General features: G+C 42.8%; 1 protein-coding gene across 13 annotated transcripts in view; it reads left to right on the top strand.

The window, feature by feature from the left end:
• Positions 1–14,319, top strand: part of rgs3a (regulator of G protein signaling 3a) — a 265,827-nt gene extending 251,508 nt beyond the window's left edge. For 11 of the 13 annotated variants that reach the window (XM_073052456.1, XM_073052457.1, XM_073052458.1 and 8 more), the window contains 5 exons: positions 3,759–3,829; positions 9,231–9,332; positions 10,731–10,792; positions 12,727–12,893; positions 12,979–14,319. In XM_073052456.1, the coding sequence (XP_072908557.1) occupies positions 3,759–3,829; positions 9,231–9,332; positions 10,731–10,792; positions 12,727–12,893; positions 12,979–13,164 (588 nt within the window). In that variant the 3' untranslated portion in view covers positions 13,165–14,319. Of the gene's footprint in view, positions 1–3,758; positions 3,830–5,242; positions 5,715–7,729; positions 8,726–9,230; positions 9,333–10,730; positions 10,793–12,726; positions 12,894–12,978 lie in introns of those variants that run through there. The other 2 variants (XM_073052469.1, XM_073052468.1) reach the window with 2 other exon arrangements.
• The last annotated feature ends 5,190 nt before the right edge of the window (positions 14,320–19,509 follow it).

Raw genomic sequence — 19,509 nt, forward strand, 5'->3', positions numbered from 1 at the left:
ATTGTGTTCTTTTCCTTATGGTCTGGTTTTTGTGATGCATCAGATCCAGAGTAACAGTTATTTTGTTCCCCTTTACACTTGTGTGCAGGAAATGACATTAAACAATCTTGAGTGCTGAATCTTTATCCATTATAAGGTAACAGCATGACTTCCTGACGTCAGCTCCTCATCAGCTGGCTTGGCCCCAGTGGGATTTCCACATTAGGCAGAGGCAACACACCTTGCTGTTCACTTCCTTCCTTCCACTGTTTCCTCAATTGTAAATGTTACCTTGATGTGTGGAAGTAGAACGCAGTCCCTTCTGAAGAAATGCCTGTAACTTACAACTCGAAGGTACCTACTCTCAATCCCCATGCCCTCACATTATATTAAAATAAACAGGCAAAATGAGAAACACACGAGATTCTGTTGATGCTGGGTATCTGGATAGCCCGCAACCAGTTGGCATGAGTAATGATTTCTCCACTTCTGATTATTTCTCCCCCCTTCCTCCCTCCCTCTTTTTCCATTCCCCATTCTGGTTCCCTCTCACTCCTTCTCCTCTCCATACCTCCCCATCACCTCCCTCTGGTTCCCCTCCTCCTTCCCTCTCTCCCATGGTCCACTCTCCTCCCCTTCTTTTCCAGCCCTTGACTTCTTCCACCTCTCACCTGCCAGCTTCCTACTTCATTCACCCACCTTCCCTCCTCACCAATTCTCACCCAGTCTCACCCATCACCCACCCCCTTCCCTCCACCCAGTCTCACCAATCACCCACCCCCTTCCCTCCACCCACTCACCAATCACCCACCCCACTTCCCTCCACCCAGTCTCACCAATCACCCACCCCCTTCCCTCCACCCAGTCTCACCAATCACCCACCCCCTTCCCTCCACCCACTCACCAATCACCCACCCCCTTCCCTCCGCCCAGTCTCACCCATCACCCACCCCCTTCCCTCCACCCACTCACCAATCACCCACCCCACTTCCCTCCACCCAGTCTCACCAATCACCCACCCCCTTCCCTCCACCCACTCACCAATCACCCACCCCCTTCCCTCCGCCCAGTCTCACCCATCACCCACCACCCTTCCCTCCACCCAGTCTCACCAATCACCCAACCCCCTTCCCTCCACTCAGTCTCACCCAGTCTCACCAATCACCCACCCCCCCTTCCCTCCACCCAGTCTCACCCATCACCCACCCCCCTTCCCTCCACCCAGTCTCACCAATCACCCACCCCCTTCCCTCCGCCCAGTCTCACCCATCACCCACCACCCTTCCCTCCACCCAGTCTCACCAATCACCCACCCCCCTTCCCTCCACTCAGTCTCACCCAGTCTCACCAATCACCCACCCCCCCTTCCCTCCACCCAGTCTCACCCAGTCTCACCAATCACCCACCCCCTTCCCTCCACCCAGTCTCACCCATCACCCACCCCCTTCCCTCTACCCAGTCTCACCCATCACCCACCAGTTTGTCCTCCTTCCCCTCCCCCGTCACCTATTCTGGCTTCTGTCCGTTTCCTTTCCAGTCCTGATGAAGGGTCTCGGCCCAAAACGTCAGCTGCTTATTCACCTCCATAGACGCTGCCTGACCTGCTGAGTTCCTTCAGCATTGTGTGTGTGTGTTGCTCTGGATTTCCAGCATCTGCACAATTTCTGCTATTCATGATTCTCTGTAGCTTCTCGCAGTCAAGGGCTGAGCAGTTGCATTACCAAGCCATTTTACATCGATTCCATTATACTCTTAACCCGCTAACTCACAGCTAACTAAGCGAATACAGTGATGGGTGGGTACCTGAGCTGCACACCTCGATTCTGATAACTGTTCCTTTCTGGCTCAGTGCTGCTCCTGTAAAGACTGAGAAGTGATTCAGCAGATGAATTGGAGCTACCTGTGGTTTGAGGCCTCTGGTTAAAGTTCAGAATCACAATCTGGTTTATTATCACTGGCATATGTTGTAAAATTTGTTGTTTCGCGTTAGTGGAAGAGTACAATACATTAAAAAAATAAGAAGATATATAAAATATTAAATAAGTAGTGCAAAAAGAGAGCGAAAATAGTGAGTTGACATTCATGAGTTGGTTCCATGTCCATTCAGAAATCTGATAGCGGAGAGGAAAAAGTTGTTTCTGAAAAATTGAGTGTGTGTCTTCAGGCTCCTGTACCTCCCCCCTGATGGTAGTAATGAGAAGAGGGCATGTCCTGGGTGGTGGAGGTGGCCTCTTTGAGGCATGGCCTTTTGAAGATGTTCTGGGGAGGCTAGAGCCCATGATGGAGCTGGCAGAGTTTACTGCTTTTTCTGATCCGGTTTCCAAGGAACTTTGTTACCGATGTACATACAGTATATGTTACCATTCATTTCCTCGCAGGTATTTACAAGAAAAAAGAAATACAATAGAATTTTATGAAAAACTACACATAGACAGACAAAAATTGACAAGCAACCAGTATGCAAAATAAGACAAACTGAGAAAATAAAGATGATACTGCGAACTTGAGTTCTCGAGCCTTGAAAGTGAGTCTGTGGGTTGTGGAATCAGTACAATGTTGGGGCGAGTGAAGTTATCCTCGCTTGATGGTTGAGGGGTAATAACAGTTCCTAAACCTGATGATGTGGGTCCTGAGGGTCCTGTACCTCCTGCCCGACAGTAGTAGCAAGAAGAGGGAGAAGCTAGAATCTAGCACTTCAGTAGTGTAGCAGTTAGCACAACAGTATTACAAATCAAGGCATCGGAGTTCAGACGTGGTCTGTCAGGAGTCTGTACGTTCTCCCCTTAACCGTGTAGGTTTCCTCTGGGTGCTCTGCTTTTCTCCCACAGTCCAAAGACGTACTGGTTAGTAAGTTAATTAGTCATTGTAAATTCTCCAATAATTAGGCTGGGGTTAAATCGAGGTGGGGAGGGAATTGCTGGGAGGCATGCCTCATCGGGCTGGAAGGGCCAGTTCCGTACTGTATCTCTAAATAAAACAAATCAATAATTACCAGCTGAACAGTGCTGAATGTTGGCTGTAGCTGAGAGAATTGGGTTAGAACTGGTGAATGGAATAAGTAGGAAGAAAAGGAAATTCTGAATTGACTGGCTGAGCTGAACATTTTCTGTTTATTCTGTGCAGGACATGATGGCAACTTTTGCACTTCTGAGGGGAGTTTGCTTTGTTTATGACTGTAATCCAGAAATATATTTCTTCAAATCCTACAGTTAAAGTTCTTTCCTGTAAACTTATTCGTACAATTATAACTGTTATTGTTCTGGGCTCCAGCGTCTGCAGAAACACTTGAGTTTGTTGATTTTTATTTGGTTTCTCAGCCGAGTTTTGCAGAAAAATTTCTCAACATGAATGCTGTGAAGTCAGGATCTTGTGTTACTGGAGGGAATTGGAGCCTCCCACTGTCTCACAGCCAATCATGTTAAATCTAGCACATTACCATTAGTTAGTATTTGGGATAAGTAGGAAGAGTGATTCCAGGGATTTTTGAGGTTGAAAAAGCATTTGGTCAAATTGACAAAACTAAAAATTGCCAGCTTTGAGTACAGATCTCTCCCAAACCCGGTGATCCAGCTTGAGTGCCCAGATGTGTGTGTCAACAGACCAGGTCAAAAGCAGCTCAGTCCAGGCTCGAATGTAACTGTGACATGATTTAAAACAATGTGTGCAGAGGAAATCTAAAGTCAGCAGAGTTAAATCTGGAACACACTGAAGAAAACACAAGGGAATCTTGTAATCCTCAGCCTATAATGCAGACTGTTCTTCTCCTGTTCCCTCGGCAGCTAACTGGAGCAGATTCTCAGTGCGGTGGTGAAGCTGGTGATGGCTCCAAGAAGAAAAAGACCAAGAATCTGTAAGTCCAATCCTTCTATCTGAGGTGGTGTGTTCTATTTACCATCATGTTCCTTCAGTTCATATTCCTCTCTATTAATTCCTCTACTTAAGCAGTTTGTTATCTTTTCTACAAACTAATGAATACCCTGCCTCCACCTAGGTCTCATCATTAGGATAGTGAGTCACTTGCTGTGTATCTGTGCTGCATTTTCTACTATAGTTGATTAACGTATTTATGGTAATAGTTTGGTTTATGTGATGTATGTTTTGTGGGTGCACTGTGGAACAGAGGAACATTGTTTCGTTTGACTGTATAAATGTACAGTCAGATGACAATACACTGAACTTGAACTGCTATTTAAATAGGGTGAACTCATCTTTCAATAAACCAAGTTATGTTTTCCTTCCAAGGAAAATTCTGATGCAAGCCATAAAAGTGAAAAATGATGCAAGCTCAGTTTGATTTAAAGCATGGCTCCTAATTGAGTCATTAAATATTCACAGAGGAAATGACTTCCAGCTAATGCTCCCCTGATGTAATTTGATACTTTAAATTGGAAGAGCAAATGCATTCACAGAGAAATCGATCCATTCTCCATTAGTGGCCAAATTAAACACCTTTCGCAAAGGATCTTGAGTTTCATTACAGCTGAGATGAGGGGTAGGTTCATTCTGGATGCTGGAAGGATGAAATGAGATCCTGAAGTCTTGCTGCATTATATCAAGGGTCAGAGTTAGTCTCCAGCGATCTCTGTTCACTAATCACGAGGGAAGGGTTCCGAAGCAGTTTCTTGAAAACAATCAAATGCAGAGACAAAAGGGAAGACTTTGGAGCCACTGATCAGTTAGAGATATTAAAATAATTTCATTTTTATACAAAGCCATTTGACTGTGTCAGTGTACCATTTACAGCTGTCTTCCTCGATATGGACAGGTTTTAAAACCAGTAAAAGAGTGAAGTCGACAGCCTTTTAAAAACTAGGCTTAAAAATAGTATCTTTGCTCTTGCTGTTGTCTTTGTCAGAGTCAGAATCAGGTTTCACATCACCTGGCAGACTGTGTGTGGTGTAATTTGTTGTATTACAGCAGCACTACAATAATAAATATATATAAAATAAATTAAATAACTAGTCCAAGAAGAGAGCAAAAAATAGAAAAAATAGTGGGGTAGTATAATTTCCTGATGTTTATTTCTGCAGTATAATTGTCCCTGAAAGGTTTAAGTATTTAATAGAGTCTTTGAAAAGTAAACAAAGAAAATATATTGAGCAACACACACAAAATGCTGGAGGAACTCAGCAGGTCAGGCAGTGTCTATGGAGCGAAGAAGCAGTGCGGCCAAGACCCTTATCAGCTCTGGAATATTTTTTTTTCTTACAGCTATGACCAGTATTTTTTTTTAAAAAACAATTCAGAAAGATCTGTTGGGGTTTAAAACTCAAAATAGAATTCTGTCATGTTCTGTGATATTTTAGTTTTGCATGTCATGTAGTACTGGTGAGCACCAGTAGATGGTGCCAATATCCAGCAATCAACGGTCTTTGGCCGCAAATCCAGAACATGGTGTTTAATTTCACTCATGGTCTTTGTACCTTAAAAGAAAATCAATTAGAGAGTCACAAAATGTCACACTATAGTCATCAGTTGTTTAGTAATTTCCCTACAATGGAAATATTGATGGAAATTGTTAGTTCTCCATTGTGGAGTCTTTTATCAGAAGCTGTAGTCTGATTGGCTCATATTTTGGCCTTTATCCAACCCACGCTTACTACTTAAACTGCCTTCCTGGGAGAGATATCAAGACAGCTATCCAATTCCAAACACTGCGTTGGTGCACAACTGATCAACTGTGTTATCCAAATGTTGCACACAATGGTGGACTTTTCAGAAAAATACCTTGAAAGGTAGGAGCCAGGTCATAAGAAGACATTTGAATTTATATTTATAATATATTTACATTTATAGTGGAATTTAAATATGGTTTATTTATCATGAATTTCTGGGTTTTTTTTGGTCTTAAGGGATTTATGATGTTAAACTGCGAAAGTGAGAATTATAGTATAGCATGCTAATTATTTGCTGATCTAAATGTTAATGTTCAGTGTCTGCTGGTAAACTTTCGGTTATAACATTGTTTTGGAATTCTGTGGCTAATTAATGTTTGAGGCAAGAAATACAACTTCATTCTGCTGAATTCTGCAAAGATTCTAATAGTGAGGGCTTTGTTGCTGTGGATTTGAAGTTGCTGTTATTTTTAGCATTGGATTAGGATAGTCAGGAGGTCAATCTGATATAAATATATCAGATTTCCACAGAACAGTTGTGGAAGGACTGTGTCTCTGAAAAGCATGTGAGGGAATGGATTTTGTCAGGCGTTCCCATTGGGAACTGTGTTGTACTGTTCAATGTTCTACACTCAGTGGCCACTTTATTAGGTACACCTGTACACCTGCCCTTTAATGCAAATATCTGACCTTCCAATCATGTGGCAGCAACTCAATGTAGACATGGTCAAGAGGTTCAGCTGTTGTTCAGACCAAACATCAGAACAGGGGAAGAAATGTGATCTGAGTGACTTTGACCGTGGAGTGATTGTGGTTTGAGTATCTCAGAAACTGCTGATCTCCTGGGATTTTCATGCAACAGTCTCTAGAATTTACAGAGAATGGTGCGGAATGCAAAAAAAAAACATCCAGTGAGTGGCAGTTCTGTGGGCACAAACGCCTTGGTAATGAGAGAGGTCGGAGGAGAATGGCCAGACTTAAACAGTAACTCAGTTAACCACACGTCACAAGAGTGGTGTGCAGAAAAGCATCTCTGAACACACACCGCGTCGAACGTTGAAGGCCATGAACATACACTCAGTGGAAGAGGTACCGAGTAAAGTGAGCACTGAGCTTATGTTCTATCACCCCATGCCCTTAACAGGATGGGACCTTTTGTTATTAACTCTTATCTGATGGAACTGCTTCCCCCAGACTTTGCTGATGTTTGTCTGTGTCTGTGTGTTTGAATGCTAGAACCGGGTCTTGTGACGCCAGCACTCATGTTGACCACTATATTGATTGCTGTGTTTGTTGGTGTTCAGGTAACTGGATAGCAGTTTGGTCAGTGTAAATACAGCAGGCAACAGAATATCTTGTCCATTTACCCCTTCAGATGAAAAATAATAATAATCTGGCTAAGAACTTGCAAAAGCAGTGAGTAGTAAGTTTATAGAAACAAGAACGACCGCTGAGCTTAAACACAGGAAATCCCGAGCAACACACACAAGATGCTGGAGGAACTCAGCAGGCCAGGCAGTGTCTGTGGAGGGGAATGAGCAGGTGACGTTTTAGGCTGGAAAGGAAGGGAGATGAAGAGATGCTACCGGACCCACTGAGCTTCTCTAGCATCTTGTGCGTGTTGCTGCTTACCTTGTCAGCTTTGAGACTAGTTTCTGGTTGCACTGTTGTGCCGGAATACGAGTTATTACTCTGTCTGCCACACTTGCCACCAGCCCTGGTTCTTGCTGTGGACGATGATCAGTCGAGTGGATGGTGGCTCTGACTCGAGGATCAGAGATCCGTCCATGAACGAGGTAACATACACTGTACCATTCACAAGATTTTAGAGGAGCTCTGCTGGTCAGGCATAATCTATTCTGGCTTCTTCCCCTTTCCTTTCCCGTCCTGATGAAGGGTCTCAGCCCAAAACATTGCCTATTTATTCCCCTCTATAGATGCTGCCTGACCTCTGACATTTTTTGTGTGTGTGTGTGTTACTCGAGGTTTCCAGCATCTGCAGAATCTCTTGTGCTTGTAATGTTTAACTTATTCCCCAGTAAAGATCAATTTGTGGCTAACAATTATTGTGCATATTTTAAATCTTCCTTAATATCAAAAATAACGTAATTGCAGATTGTAAAACATTTATTTAAATTTGAGTTTAAATAATGACCCCAATATGGTCAGTATTATTAATCTTTAAAACATTTTTGCAAAATTCTTCCTTTCACTTAGTTTCTCTGTCATTTGCCAGATTGTCAACAATCTGACGCTGGTTTCAATTTTCAGAATCGGGTTTAATATCACTGGCATATGTCGTGAAATTTGTTGATTTGCAGCAGCAGTACATTGCAATAGATAGTAAATGATAAAACTATGAATTACAAGAAGAGATACATGTATAAAAATCCATTAAATAAGGTGCAATCAGACAGCAAAAATGAAGTAATGAATTGGTGTCCATTGACCAGATGATGGCAGAGGAGAAGGAGGTTTTTCTGAAATGTTGAGTTCCGTTAACTAACTCCAGGATCCTTCCAATGACAAGCTCTTTCCCTCCCGCCAAAAGATCTATTTGGCTTGTTGCCACAGCAACCAGTTAAAGGTGTAGACCTAAATAGTTTTAGTTTGTTTCCTGAATTAGCATTACAGTTATTACTGTGCTTTATTCATAAGTCAGCAGGCTGACACGCTCTGAGTCAAGTATGTTCCTCTTTCAAAACTGTGAGCACTCACGGCTGTCACTCCCACTTCCTGAATGCAAATACTATGAGCCAGGCAGCAAGTTGAGCACAGAACTGGAATTCATACCGCTCACCGCACACAGTCCAGATGTCAGCTCCTCTGCGGGCCGGAGGATAGACAAAGACAGGACATTTCCACTGCTCACAGGAATGACCAAACACTCTGAGGCTGTAAGGATAAAACTCATTCCAGTGTTCAACGGACTGAATGCTATTTAACTGTGGCAACGTGAGTCAGTAAAAGGAAGAAAGGTATCTTGGAAAAACCCAGTGCTTCTGAAAGATGCCATTTTTCAGAGATGTGTCAAAGCCACAACCACACGAATTCCATTCAGAAATGCTTGTGAGCTTGCTGCAGTGTACGGGCCCCGGAGGGGGCTTACATCGACGGCATACCCTGAAAGAGTAAGTCCAGAATCGGGGACCCAACTACAATAAACGTGGAAAGCAAGCAAGATATTTTTACATGTTTGAGTAAGCTTTCTTGTGTTCTTGAGGTTTAGAGATCCCAGAAATTGTTGGACGAGGCTAAAGTGTGAGGAATAAATATTTATTTCTTTATTTATAAGAGTTTGGGGGAATTTTTTATATACATGATGGTATTTATACACATTTTATTTCATATCCACACTTTAAACTCTAACTTTATTTGTATCTAATTCTGTATTCTTCATAATGTCTTTTGTTGCATGCTGCACCCTGACCGACACACCACAACAAATTCCCAATCCACGGAAATGTGTATAGGGAATAAAGATGATCCTTTTAAACTCTACACTTTCAGTAACAGGAGACTTTTCTGTTTGATGCCTGTGACTGTGAATTCAGTATATTAAACACACTTTCGGTGGAGTTATTTTCCAATAAGCAGCACAATATTCACCGTTTCTTTCGGTTCTCTCTTTGACAGAGCCAAAGATATGAAAAACCGTTTGGGATTTCTCCGAAGGCGCAATGATTCCGGCTCAGGAACCCATGCTGCAAAGCTCGACAAAGTCAGCAAAACCGTGAAGTAAGTTTTACACTTTTATTCCCAAATCTTCCGATTTGCTTTTTGTTTCAAAGGGCAGATGGAAAAAGCGCTCTCAGCCACCGATCGGTAATGACACAGAACAGGAGCCGTGCATGGGGAAGTGGAGCTTCCCTTACAGCCAAAGTCTCCCCAGCCACTCGGTCTGAGTCAGTGAGGGCAGAGAGATCGATCCGTTATTGGATTTAAAGAATCCTACTTCAGATTCTAGGACGTACAACCAATCTATGTAGTTATCTAATGTTTTTCTATATATTGTGTTTTTTTTATATTATTGTGTTCCTTATCTTACTGAGCATTTGTTGGTGTGCATCGAATCTGGAGTAACAATTATTTCATCTCCTTTACACTTGTGTACTGGAAAATGACACTAAACCATCTTCAGTCTTGAATTTACCAGAAACACAGTAGGGTTCGGGCTTTACCATGCTGAGCATTCTGCTATGGAGGGGCCACTACACAGGATCAGGAAAAGCTGCAGAAAGTTGTAAACTCAGCCACTCCCATCGTGGGCACCGGCCTCCCCAGCACTGAGGGCACCTTCAAAAGGTGATGCCAGTGGGCATCTATCATGAAGGACCCCCATCACACAGGACATGTCCTCTTCTCATTGTTACCGTCAAGGAGGAGGCACAGGAGCCTGACGACACACACTCAATGGTTTAGGAATAGTCTCTTCCCCTCCGCCATCAAACTTCTGAATGAACCCGTGAACACCACCTCAGCTTTTTTGCTCTCATTTTGCACCACTGATTGGATTATTTTATATGCATTTGTTACGATCACTTTTAGTATATTTTATACATTGCATGGTACTGCTGCCACAAGACAACACGTTTCACAGCCTATGTCCTGATCCTGGTTCTTTGTGAATACCGAGTTTGTCTCACTAGAGGAGAATTTTATTGTATTCACACAAAGCAAGCTCTGTGAGCCCCCGAGGAGAACGTGGCTCTGCATCTTGTTAAGGGCACTGGAAACATGCCTAGGAAAGTCTGTATGTGCCTGCAAAGCTCCTGCAGGATATGTATTTATCTATTAGCCAATAGTTTTCAGTTAGAGTGTTGAAGTCAAGCCCTGTGATGCACAAAATCTCTCGCCATGAGTGCAGATCGGGAGATAGAAGGAAAAATAAGCAAGAATTTGGTGTGAACTAAGGTTTCTCTTACTATAAGTCACATTGGGAAGGGGCTGTGGAACAAATTCCTAAGTAGGCTCGTTGAATCTTAGGAGAATTGTTAAAGCTGAGTTCATAACTGACCATCCAGCAAGGCTTGTTTTCTGATTGTGTCAGCGATGACAGCAGGGCTACTGCTGTCGTTCCAGCTGCTTTGTGGGACACACGAGAAACAGTCACTAAATTGTTCTCTTCACTTGCAGACCCTCCTGTGAAGAAGCTATGAAGTGGGGAGAGTCTTTGGAAAAGCTTCTCATCCATAAATGTAAGCACTTTGTTCCATGTCACCAACACTGTCTTGTATTAGTTTTCTCCTCCTCCTCCTCTGACTGGTAATCCTTCAAGTACTCTTTCAAGGTTGAAAGAGTACAGAGAAATTTTACAAGGATGTTGCCCGGACTTAATAACTTCTGTTTTGGAGTTTTTATGTAACTCTGAAACATAATAACAAACTTAAAGGAAAAGACAGAGAGACCAGAATGTGAGTCTTAGTTTGTATTTACTTTAAGCTGAGGTGTACACATATCACATGGTAACATCATAACAAATGCAATTTCCGTACTTTTAAACATAACCCATAATTAATTATTTAAAGAACAAGAATGCTTAATCAAACAATATTACTCAAATACTACTGAAATATTAATACACAAAAGTGTAGAAGATTGAGAGGAGATTTGATAGACATGTAGATAGGGTAAATGCAAGCAGATTTTTTCCACTGACTGGGTGAGACTACAACTAGAGGTCATGGGTCAAAGGTAAAAGGTGAAATGTTTAAGCGAAGGAGCTTCCCCAGAGCGTGGTGAGAGAGTGGAACGAGCTGCCAGTGTAAGTGGCGGATGCAGGTTTGATTTCAGCGTTTAAGAGAAGTTTGGATAAGTAGGTGGATAGGAGGGGTATGGAAGGCAGTGGTCCGGGTGTGGGTAAATGGGACTAGGCAGAACAATAGTTTGGTATAGACTAGATGGGCCAAAGCACCTGTTTCTGTGCTCTATGACTCTGTGATCTACATGAAGTACTATTTTTGAGTCACTTTAACTTTGACTGTATCTGCTCAAAAATGAAACTGAATGGTTTATTCATGTGGGAATCTTTGCAAAGGAACAGCTTGCTGTGGGATTTTAGTCAAAGGAAGATCCTGTAGCTGTTTACATGTGGGCACTCTACACAGGAGTCTCTGTAATCTTTAAAATGCTGTTTATCTTCACAGTTCTGGTTCTTGATTGTGTCATGGAAAACCAGTGCAGAACAGACAGTAAACACAAGAGATTTTGCAGTTCCAGAGCGACACACACAAAACGCTGGAGGAGGGCAACAGGTCAGGTCGCATCTATGAGTCCTGATGAAGGGTCTTGGCTCAAAATATCAACCTTCACTGATGTTGCCTGACCTCCAGCATTTTGTGTGTTGCTCAGAGCAATAGATTAGTCTGAGCTGTGAATGTTGGTGTACGTGCTGTATTATCAACACTCAGTAGCCACGGTGTCTCCGGTACATCATAAAGTGTCACTGAGTGTCTGTTCATCATCTGCTGCTGTTGAACATCCAATTCAAGGTTCAATATGTTGTGTTTAGAGATGCTCTTCTGCACACCACTGTTATAACGTGTGGTTATTTGAGTTAGTGTCACCTTCCTGTCAGCTTGAACCAGCCTGCCCATTCTCCTCTGACCTCTCTCATTAATAAGGCATTTTCACTCACAGCAATGTCACTCACTGGATTTTCTTTAGTTTTTCTGCACCATTCTCTGTAAACTCTAGAGACTGTTGAGTGTGAAACCCACAGGGGATCAGCAGTTTCTGAGATACTCAAACCACCCCGAATGGCACCAATGATCATTCCATGGTCAAAGTGACAGATCACATTCCTTCCCCATCCTGATGTTTGGTTTGAACAACAACTGAACCTCTTGACCACATCTGCGTGCTTTTCTGCATTGAGTTGCTGCCACATGATTGGCTGATTAGATATTTGCATTAACAAGCAGGTACACAGGTGTACCCAATCAGGTGCCTACTGAGTGTATGTCACGCCTACATTTGAGCAAAAAGCTAACATAAGTCATAAAAAGGTTAGGTGATCGGACTGCAGTTTTCACCATTCTGCGAATGGAAGTTGCTCCATTCCCATGCCTCAGCTTTATGTTTGTCTGTGCGTTCGCTACTCTCCATTCACACGTCCCCACTTCCTTTGCAGATGGATTAGCCGCGTTCAGAGCTTTCCTACGCACAGAATTCAGCGAGGAGAACCTGGAATTCTGGCTGGCATGTGAGGATTACAAAAAATCCAAATCGCAATCCAAGATGACTTCCAAGGCAAAAAAGATATTTGGGGAATATATTGCCATTCAGTCTTGCAAAGAGGTAACCAGATCTCTTGAGGCTTTTTGATTTCAAATAACAATTCTACTTCTCTGTTTTACTGAATGTAATTTTCTGGGATTTTCAGGTTAATTTGGACTCCCACACGAGAGAACACACCAAGGAGAATCTCCAGAAAGTCTCGCGGTCCTGCTTTGATCTTGCCCAGAAAAGGATATACGGCTTAATGGAGAAGGACTCCTACCCTCGGTTCCTCAGATCAGACCTCTACCTGGACCTGATCAATCAGAAGAAACAGAGCCCGTTGTCATAGACGCATCTATATTCCTGACAGTCAATGGGGACAAATTAAATGTTGTGTTTACATTACTAGCGAGAGAAGATCATCGTTTATCTCTGAGACCTCCAAACCCTCTGCAGTGGATTGAAATCTGATGGTATCAAAGGTCAAACTAAACTTTGCTTAAGAGCCTGAAGATTAGTGAACCTGGACAGATTTTAACAGTCAGGTACTGTTTTGCAGCTGAATTCTGCTCAGGGTCCTGGAACCCTGGTATTGAACTGGTTTTGGTTACCTTCCTTGTGTAATAACAGCACAAAGACCTTGCAGGGCCTCTGGGCAGGGAACCAATTAATCTTGTTCTTCCAAGATAACATAATACTCAGTTTTCCAGAGCAGCAGGAGCCTCGCACTCTGGAGTTCAACAATACATATAACAAGAGCCAAATTATTCTGAAAAGCTGTACTTCCAAGACTGTCCCGAAATCGTCCACCTTCAGGATCGGGCAGCATTTACAACTCTACAATATGATGAGAAAGGAGAAGCCAACTTCCTACATTAAAGAAACATTCTGTGGATTGTGCCATGGGACTTCCCACCTCTGTGTATGAATCTGTATCCTTAGGTAGTACCAAGTGCTCCTGCCACAGAAACCTATCAACAGCTTTGTCATGTGCTGGGGGACATCGAGCTATTTATTTCTATAATCAGATGCTTGACGCATTTCTAACAGGAATTATTCCTTGTTTTCCTTCCATGTGTTAAAGTGCAATATTTCAAAGGTATTTCTTTACCTTTTAATTATGTGTCATTTGTAATATTTTCTGGAGTCTGTACAAATTATGTTGAAATCTTAAATTGAGAGTGAATGTTTAATAGTAACTGTTGCCCTAGCAGCAGGCAGCTAGGGGTATTCCAACTGTGTATATATAGCTCCTGGCAGATGTTGAGTTTAAGATTCTTAATGAGATAGTAGCTGAATAAAGGTGTATGTAGCGATTGCCTCCGAGCGGAGTGCTGTGAGGAGACAGCACGAGAATGGTTTCTGTTGACCATTGCTGGTTGACGTTGAGTTTGAGGAAGACTTGTTTAGTCTGTTCCAATCGTTTACAGTGTAGTCATTCCCAAAGCAAGAAACCAACCATTTTATCCTGGTAGGTGGTAAATAAAGAATTGTTAAAGAACAATGCGTTCGTCTTTCTGATGTTTTCCTTTTACACCTGAACATTGTGGACTCACTGTCTACATCAGCAATTTAATATTAGCACAAGAGGTTCTGGAAGTCCAGAGCAACACACACAAAATGCTGGAGGAACTCAGCAGGTCAGGCAGCATCTTTGGAAATGAATAAACGGTCAGTGTTTCAGGCAGAGACCCTTCATTGTGATGGGATTTAGTGATTAAATGTGACATCATTTTATTATTTATTCACATTATGAGATCGTTTTCTCACGTACTTTTGTATCATCAAAGATCAGATTTATTCACCAGATACATTCACATGTTTTAGGAATTTGCTGTGATGTGTTGGTCAGGGCACGGCATGCAACAAAAACAACAACATTCAGTACTTATACAGAATAAAGAATTATATAAGATAAACTTGGAGGTAAAGTACAGATATGGAATAAAATGTCAATAAATACATTATAGATTCAAGATTGTTCAATGTCATTTCCCGTACGCAAGTGTAAAGGAAAACAAAATAATTGTTACTCCAGATCTGACGCAGCATAAAAAAACACAATAAGACGAAGAACACAATAATAAAGGAACACAATATTTGTAAATACATAGGATAACTTATATACATAGATTGACTGTATGTCCATAAAGTGACACCAGGCATAGGTGTGTCTATACATAAGGTTACTGACAGAAAATTATTAAGTAGTGGTGGTTGGGGGTGTGGAGGGTGGGTCAGTGGGTGGAGGTGTTGATCCCTTACTGCTTGGGGAAAGTAACTGTTTTGGAGTCTGTGGTCCTGGCCTGGGTGCTATGTAGCCATCATGATGAGTCGGACAGGTTTGTCTACTCATTGTAGAACCTGCCTGTCCTCCTGTAAGACCATAGACATAGGAGCAGAATTAGGCCATTTAGCCCAGTGGGTCTGCTCCACCATTCAATCATGACTGATCCTTTTTTCCCCTCCTCAGTCCTGCTCCCCAGCCTCTCCCCGCAACCTTAGATGCCATGTCCAATCAGGAATCTATGAATCTCTGCCTTAAATACCCCCAACGATCTGGCCTCCACAGCTGCCTGTGGTAATAAATTCCACAAAGTGATCACCCTCTGGCTAAAGAATTTTTCTCCACATCTCAGTTTTAAATGGAAACCCCTCTATCCTGAGGCTGTGCTCTCTTGCTGTAGACTCCCCCACCATGGGAAACATCCTTACCACATTTACTGTCTAGGCCTTTCAACATTCAAAAGGTTTCAATGAGATCCCTCCTCATCCTTCTAAATTTCAGTGAGTACAGACCTATAACCATCAAACATTCCTCGTATGATAACCCTTTCATTCCTAAAATCATCCTTGTGAACCTCCTCTGAACCCTCTCCAATGCCAGCACATCTTTTCTCAGATGAGGAGCTCAAAACTGTTCACAATACTCAAGGTGAGGCCTCACAGTGCCTTGTAAAGCCTCAGTATCACATCCCTGCTCTTATAGTCTAGACCTCTTGAAATGAATGCTAACATTGCATTTGCCTTCCTCTCCACTGACTCTACTTGCAAGTTAACCTTCAAGGTGTTCTGCACAAGGACTCCCAAGTCCCTTTCCACCTTAGATTTTTGGATTTTCTCCCCGTTTAGAAAATAGTCTGCACATTCATTTCTACAACCAAAGTGCATAACCATGCTTTTTTCAACATTGTATTTCATTTGCCTCTTTCTTGTCCATTTTCCTAATCTGTCTTAAGTCCTTCTGCATCCTACCTGTTTCCTCAACACTACCTGCCCCACTACCAATCTTCATATCATCTGAAAACTTGGCAACAAAACCATTTATTACATCATCTAAATCATTGATATACAGCAGAAAAAGAAGTGGTCCCAACACTAACCCCTGCGGAAAACCACTAGTCACTGTCAGCCAACCAGACAAGGATCCTTTTATTCCCACTTGCTGCCTCCTACCAATCAGCCAATGTTCTAACCATGCTAGTAACATTCCTGTAATACCATGGGCTCTTAACTTGGTAAGCAGCCTCATGTGCGGCAGCTTGTCAAAGTCCTTCTGAAAATCCTCTGTCTTCCCGCTAATTTTTGCTTTGTTGTATGCCCTCTCTTTTGCCTTTACACTAGCTTTGACTTCCCTTATTAGCCGTGGTTATACTATTTTTCACTTGAGTATTTTCTTTGTTTTTGAAATGCTTCTATCCTGCACCTTTCTCATTTTTCCCAGAAACTCATGTCATTGCTGCTCTGCTGACATCCCTGCCAGCATCTCCTTCCAATTTACTTTGGCCAACTCCTCTCCCATACCACTGTAATTTCCTTTACTCCACTGAAATACTGCTGCATCAGACTTTACTTTCTCCCTGTCAAATTTCAGGTTGAACTCAATCATATTGTGACCAATGCCTCCTAAGGGTTCTTCTACCTTAAGCTCCCTAATCGCCTCCAGTTCATTACATAACACCCGATCCAGTATAGCTGATCCCCTAGTAGGCTCAATGACAAACTGCTCTAAAAAGCCATCTCGTAAGCATTCAATAAACTCACTCTCTTGAGATCCATTACCAACCCGATTTTCCCAATCGGCCTGCATGTTGAAATTTCCCATTGCCCTTTTGACATGCCTTTTCTCTTTCCCATTGTAATCTGTGGTCCACATCCCAGCTAATGTAGAGGCCTGCATAAAGCTGCCAACAGGGTCCCTTTACCCTTGAAGTTTGTTAACTCAACCCACAAGTATTCAACATCTTCTACTGATTTGATGCCATTCTTTACCAGCAGAGCCTACTTTCTGGAAAGTGTTATAAGTCTACTAAATCAATAGCTCGACACCACCTTGAAAGTTTGTTCTGCCAGGCATTTATCAACCATACTACCCCCTCTGCCTACCTTCCTATCCCAACGATATAACGTGTAACCTTGGACATTCAGCTCCCAACTACAACCATCCTTCAGCCACGATTCAGTGATGGCCACAACATCACATCTGACGATCTGTAAAAGTGCAACAAGATCATCCACCTCATTTCTTACACTCCGTGCATGGAGATATAAAACTTTGAGTACTGTATTTGCTACCCTTATTGATTCTGCATCCCTAATGCACCGATATTCACCCTGCTGGCTGAAATTACATCCTATCATCTGCCTGCCCTTCCTGACAGTCTGACTGCACACGCTATCTTTGCTTTTTTACCATCTGTCCTATCCTGAGATCACTCACTCAGGTTCCCACCCCCTGCCAAATTGGTTTCAACCCACCCCAACAAACCTGCCCGTGGGAATATTGGTCCCCCTCAGGTTCAGGTGCAACCCGTCACTTTGTACAGGTCATACCTCCCCCAGAAGAGATCCCAATGATCCAAAAGCCCTAAGCCCTGCCCTCACTGGCATGTGGCACAGTTAGCAATCCAGAAATTACTACTGGAAGCTCGTGCTTCTCAGCTTTCTACCGAGCTTGCGAAGCACTCCAGTGCAGTTTCCGTACCAGGCAGTGATGCAGCTTGTCAGGACGCTCTCTGCTGCACAACTGTAGAATGATGTGAGTACAGATGTGCCTAGTCCAGCTCTCTTCAACCTCCTCAGAAAGTACAGATGGTGTTGAGCTTTCCGGATTGTGTAGGATTCATCCCAGCTTGTACTTACAATGTAAACAGCATTATAAAAAGTGCGGTGATAGGGATAATAGATCGAGCAGGTGGGGGCTAACTAATATGGTTGCTAAATGCATGGCAGAACGAACTTTCAAGGTGGTGTCAAGTTATTGATTTAATAGACTTATAACACTTTCCAGGAAGGAGATTTCTGGAGAAGGCAAGTACACCAGTGCAGCATTTGAGAGACATTTCAGGCCTGTACAGCAACTGAGATCCTTTCTACACCTGTGTCAGTCTAGCTTTGGAGTTTGGTGCACAGTGTATCAATACCCACCACGTGTGCACAGAGTAACAATACCCACCATGTTTGGATGGAGTAACAATACCCACCACATGTGGTCAGAGTAACAAGACCCACCACGTGTGGATGGAGTAACAATACCCAACACATGTGGACGGAGTAACAATGCAAATACTTGGAAAGCTCTATAATATATAAATGATTACAACGATGTCCATATATTTCTGAAAATTCTGTTAAAATTCCCTCAATGTGATTTCTCTGTCTCCCACATTAACCAACAAATCTCTGGGACAATATTTCACAACTGAGTAACTGTGGTAAAGTGACTCAATCACCAACTTGTGTTGGGGATTTACAGATCCAACTGAGTGAGTTACCTTCTCTCTCCATGAACTTGAGAGACATTTCAGGCCTGTTCAGCACCTGTTATCCCTTCCACACCTGTGTCAGTCTAGCTTCGGAGTTTCGTCACAGACCCTCACAGAACACCAGATCCGGACTGAGACTCAGCTTGGAAACAATCAGAAGTTCAACGAAAATTTATTATCAGAGTACATATATGTCACCATGTGACAATCCTAGGATTTAACTTCTTGTGGGCATTCACTGTAAATATAAAGAAGCAAAACAATTACTAATTAAAAATAAATAAGCAAAAATATCAAAAACCTGAGGTGATGAGTCCTTGAAGGTTAGTCCACAGGTTGTGAACTTTTCAGTGCTGGGCTGAGTGAAGTTATTCCCTTTGTTCCTGACGCTGGTGGTGTGAGTCCTGAGACTTCTGTCCCTCCTCCTGATGTCAGCAGTGCGAGGAGAACGTGAGCGGGGTGGTGAGGGTCTCTGGTGAAGGATTCTGCTTTCCTGTGAGTAGGTGTCCGCCAGGGTGGGGTGGGCTGTACGGATATAGAGTGATGTACATAACCAGTACCTTTTGCAGGATTTTCCATTAAAGGGCATTGGCGTTTCCATTCCAGGCTGGGATGTGACCAGTCAATACACTCTCCACCACACGTCTATAGAAGTTTTACATTTTAGATGACCTGCCGAATCTTTGCGAACATTTAAGAAAGTAGAGGTGCTGCCGTGTTTTTTCATAATTGCGGTTATGTGTCGGACCCAGGAGAGGTCCTCTGAAATGATAACGTCACCTCACGTTAGTCACTCCGTGTAACTGCCAGACCCTAAATAACTTCACAGCCTCACAAAACACAGGGAATCTGGTCCCTGGTGACAGGAAGCTGTGCTGTGTCCCCGCGGTCAAGGAGGAAACCGTAGAAATCCTCCGGTCTTTACCAAG

Source organism: Hemitrygon akajei, chromosome 7 (genome assembly GCF_048418815.1).
Source record: "Hemitrygon akajei chromosome 7, sHemAka1.3, whole genome shotgun sequence".
Classification (NCBI taxonomy): domain Eukaryota; kingdom Metazoa; phylum Chordata; class Chondrichthyes; order Myliobatiformes; family Dasyatidae; genus Hemitrygon; species Hemitrygon akajei.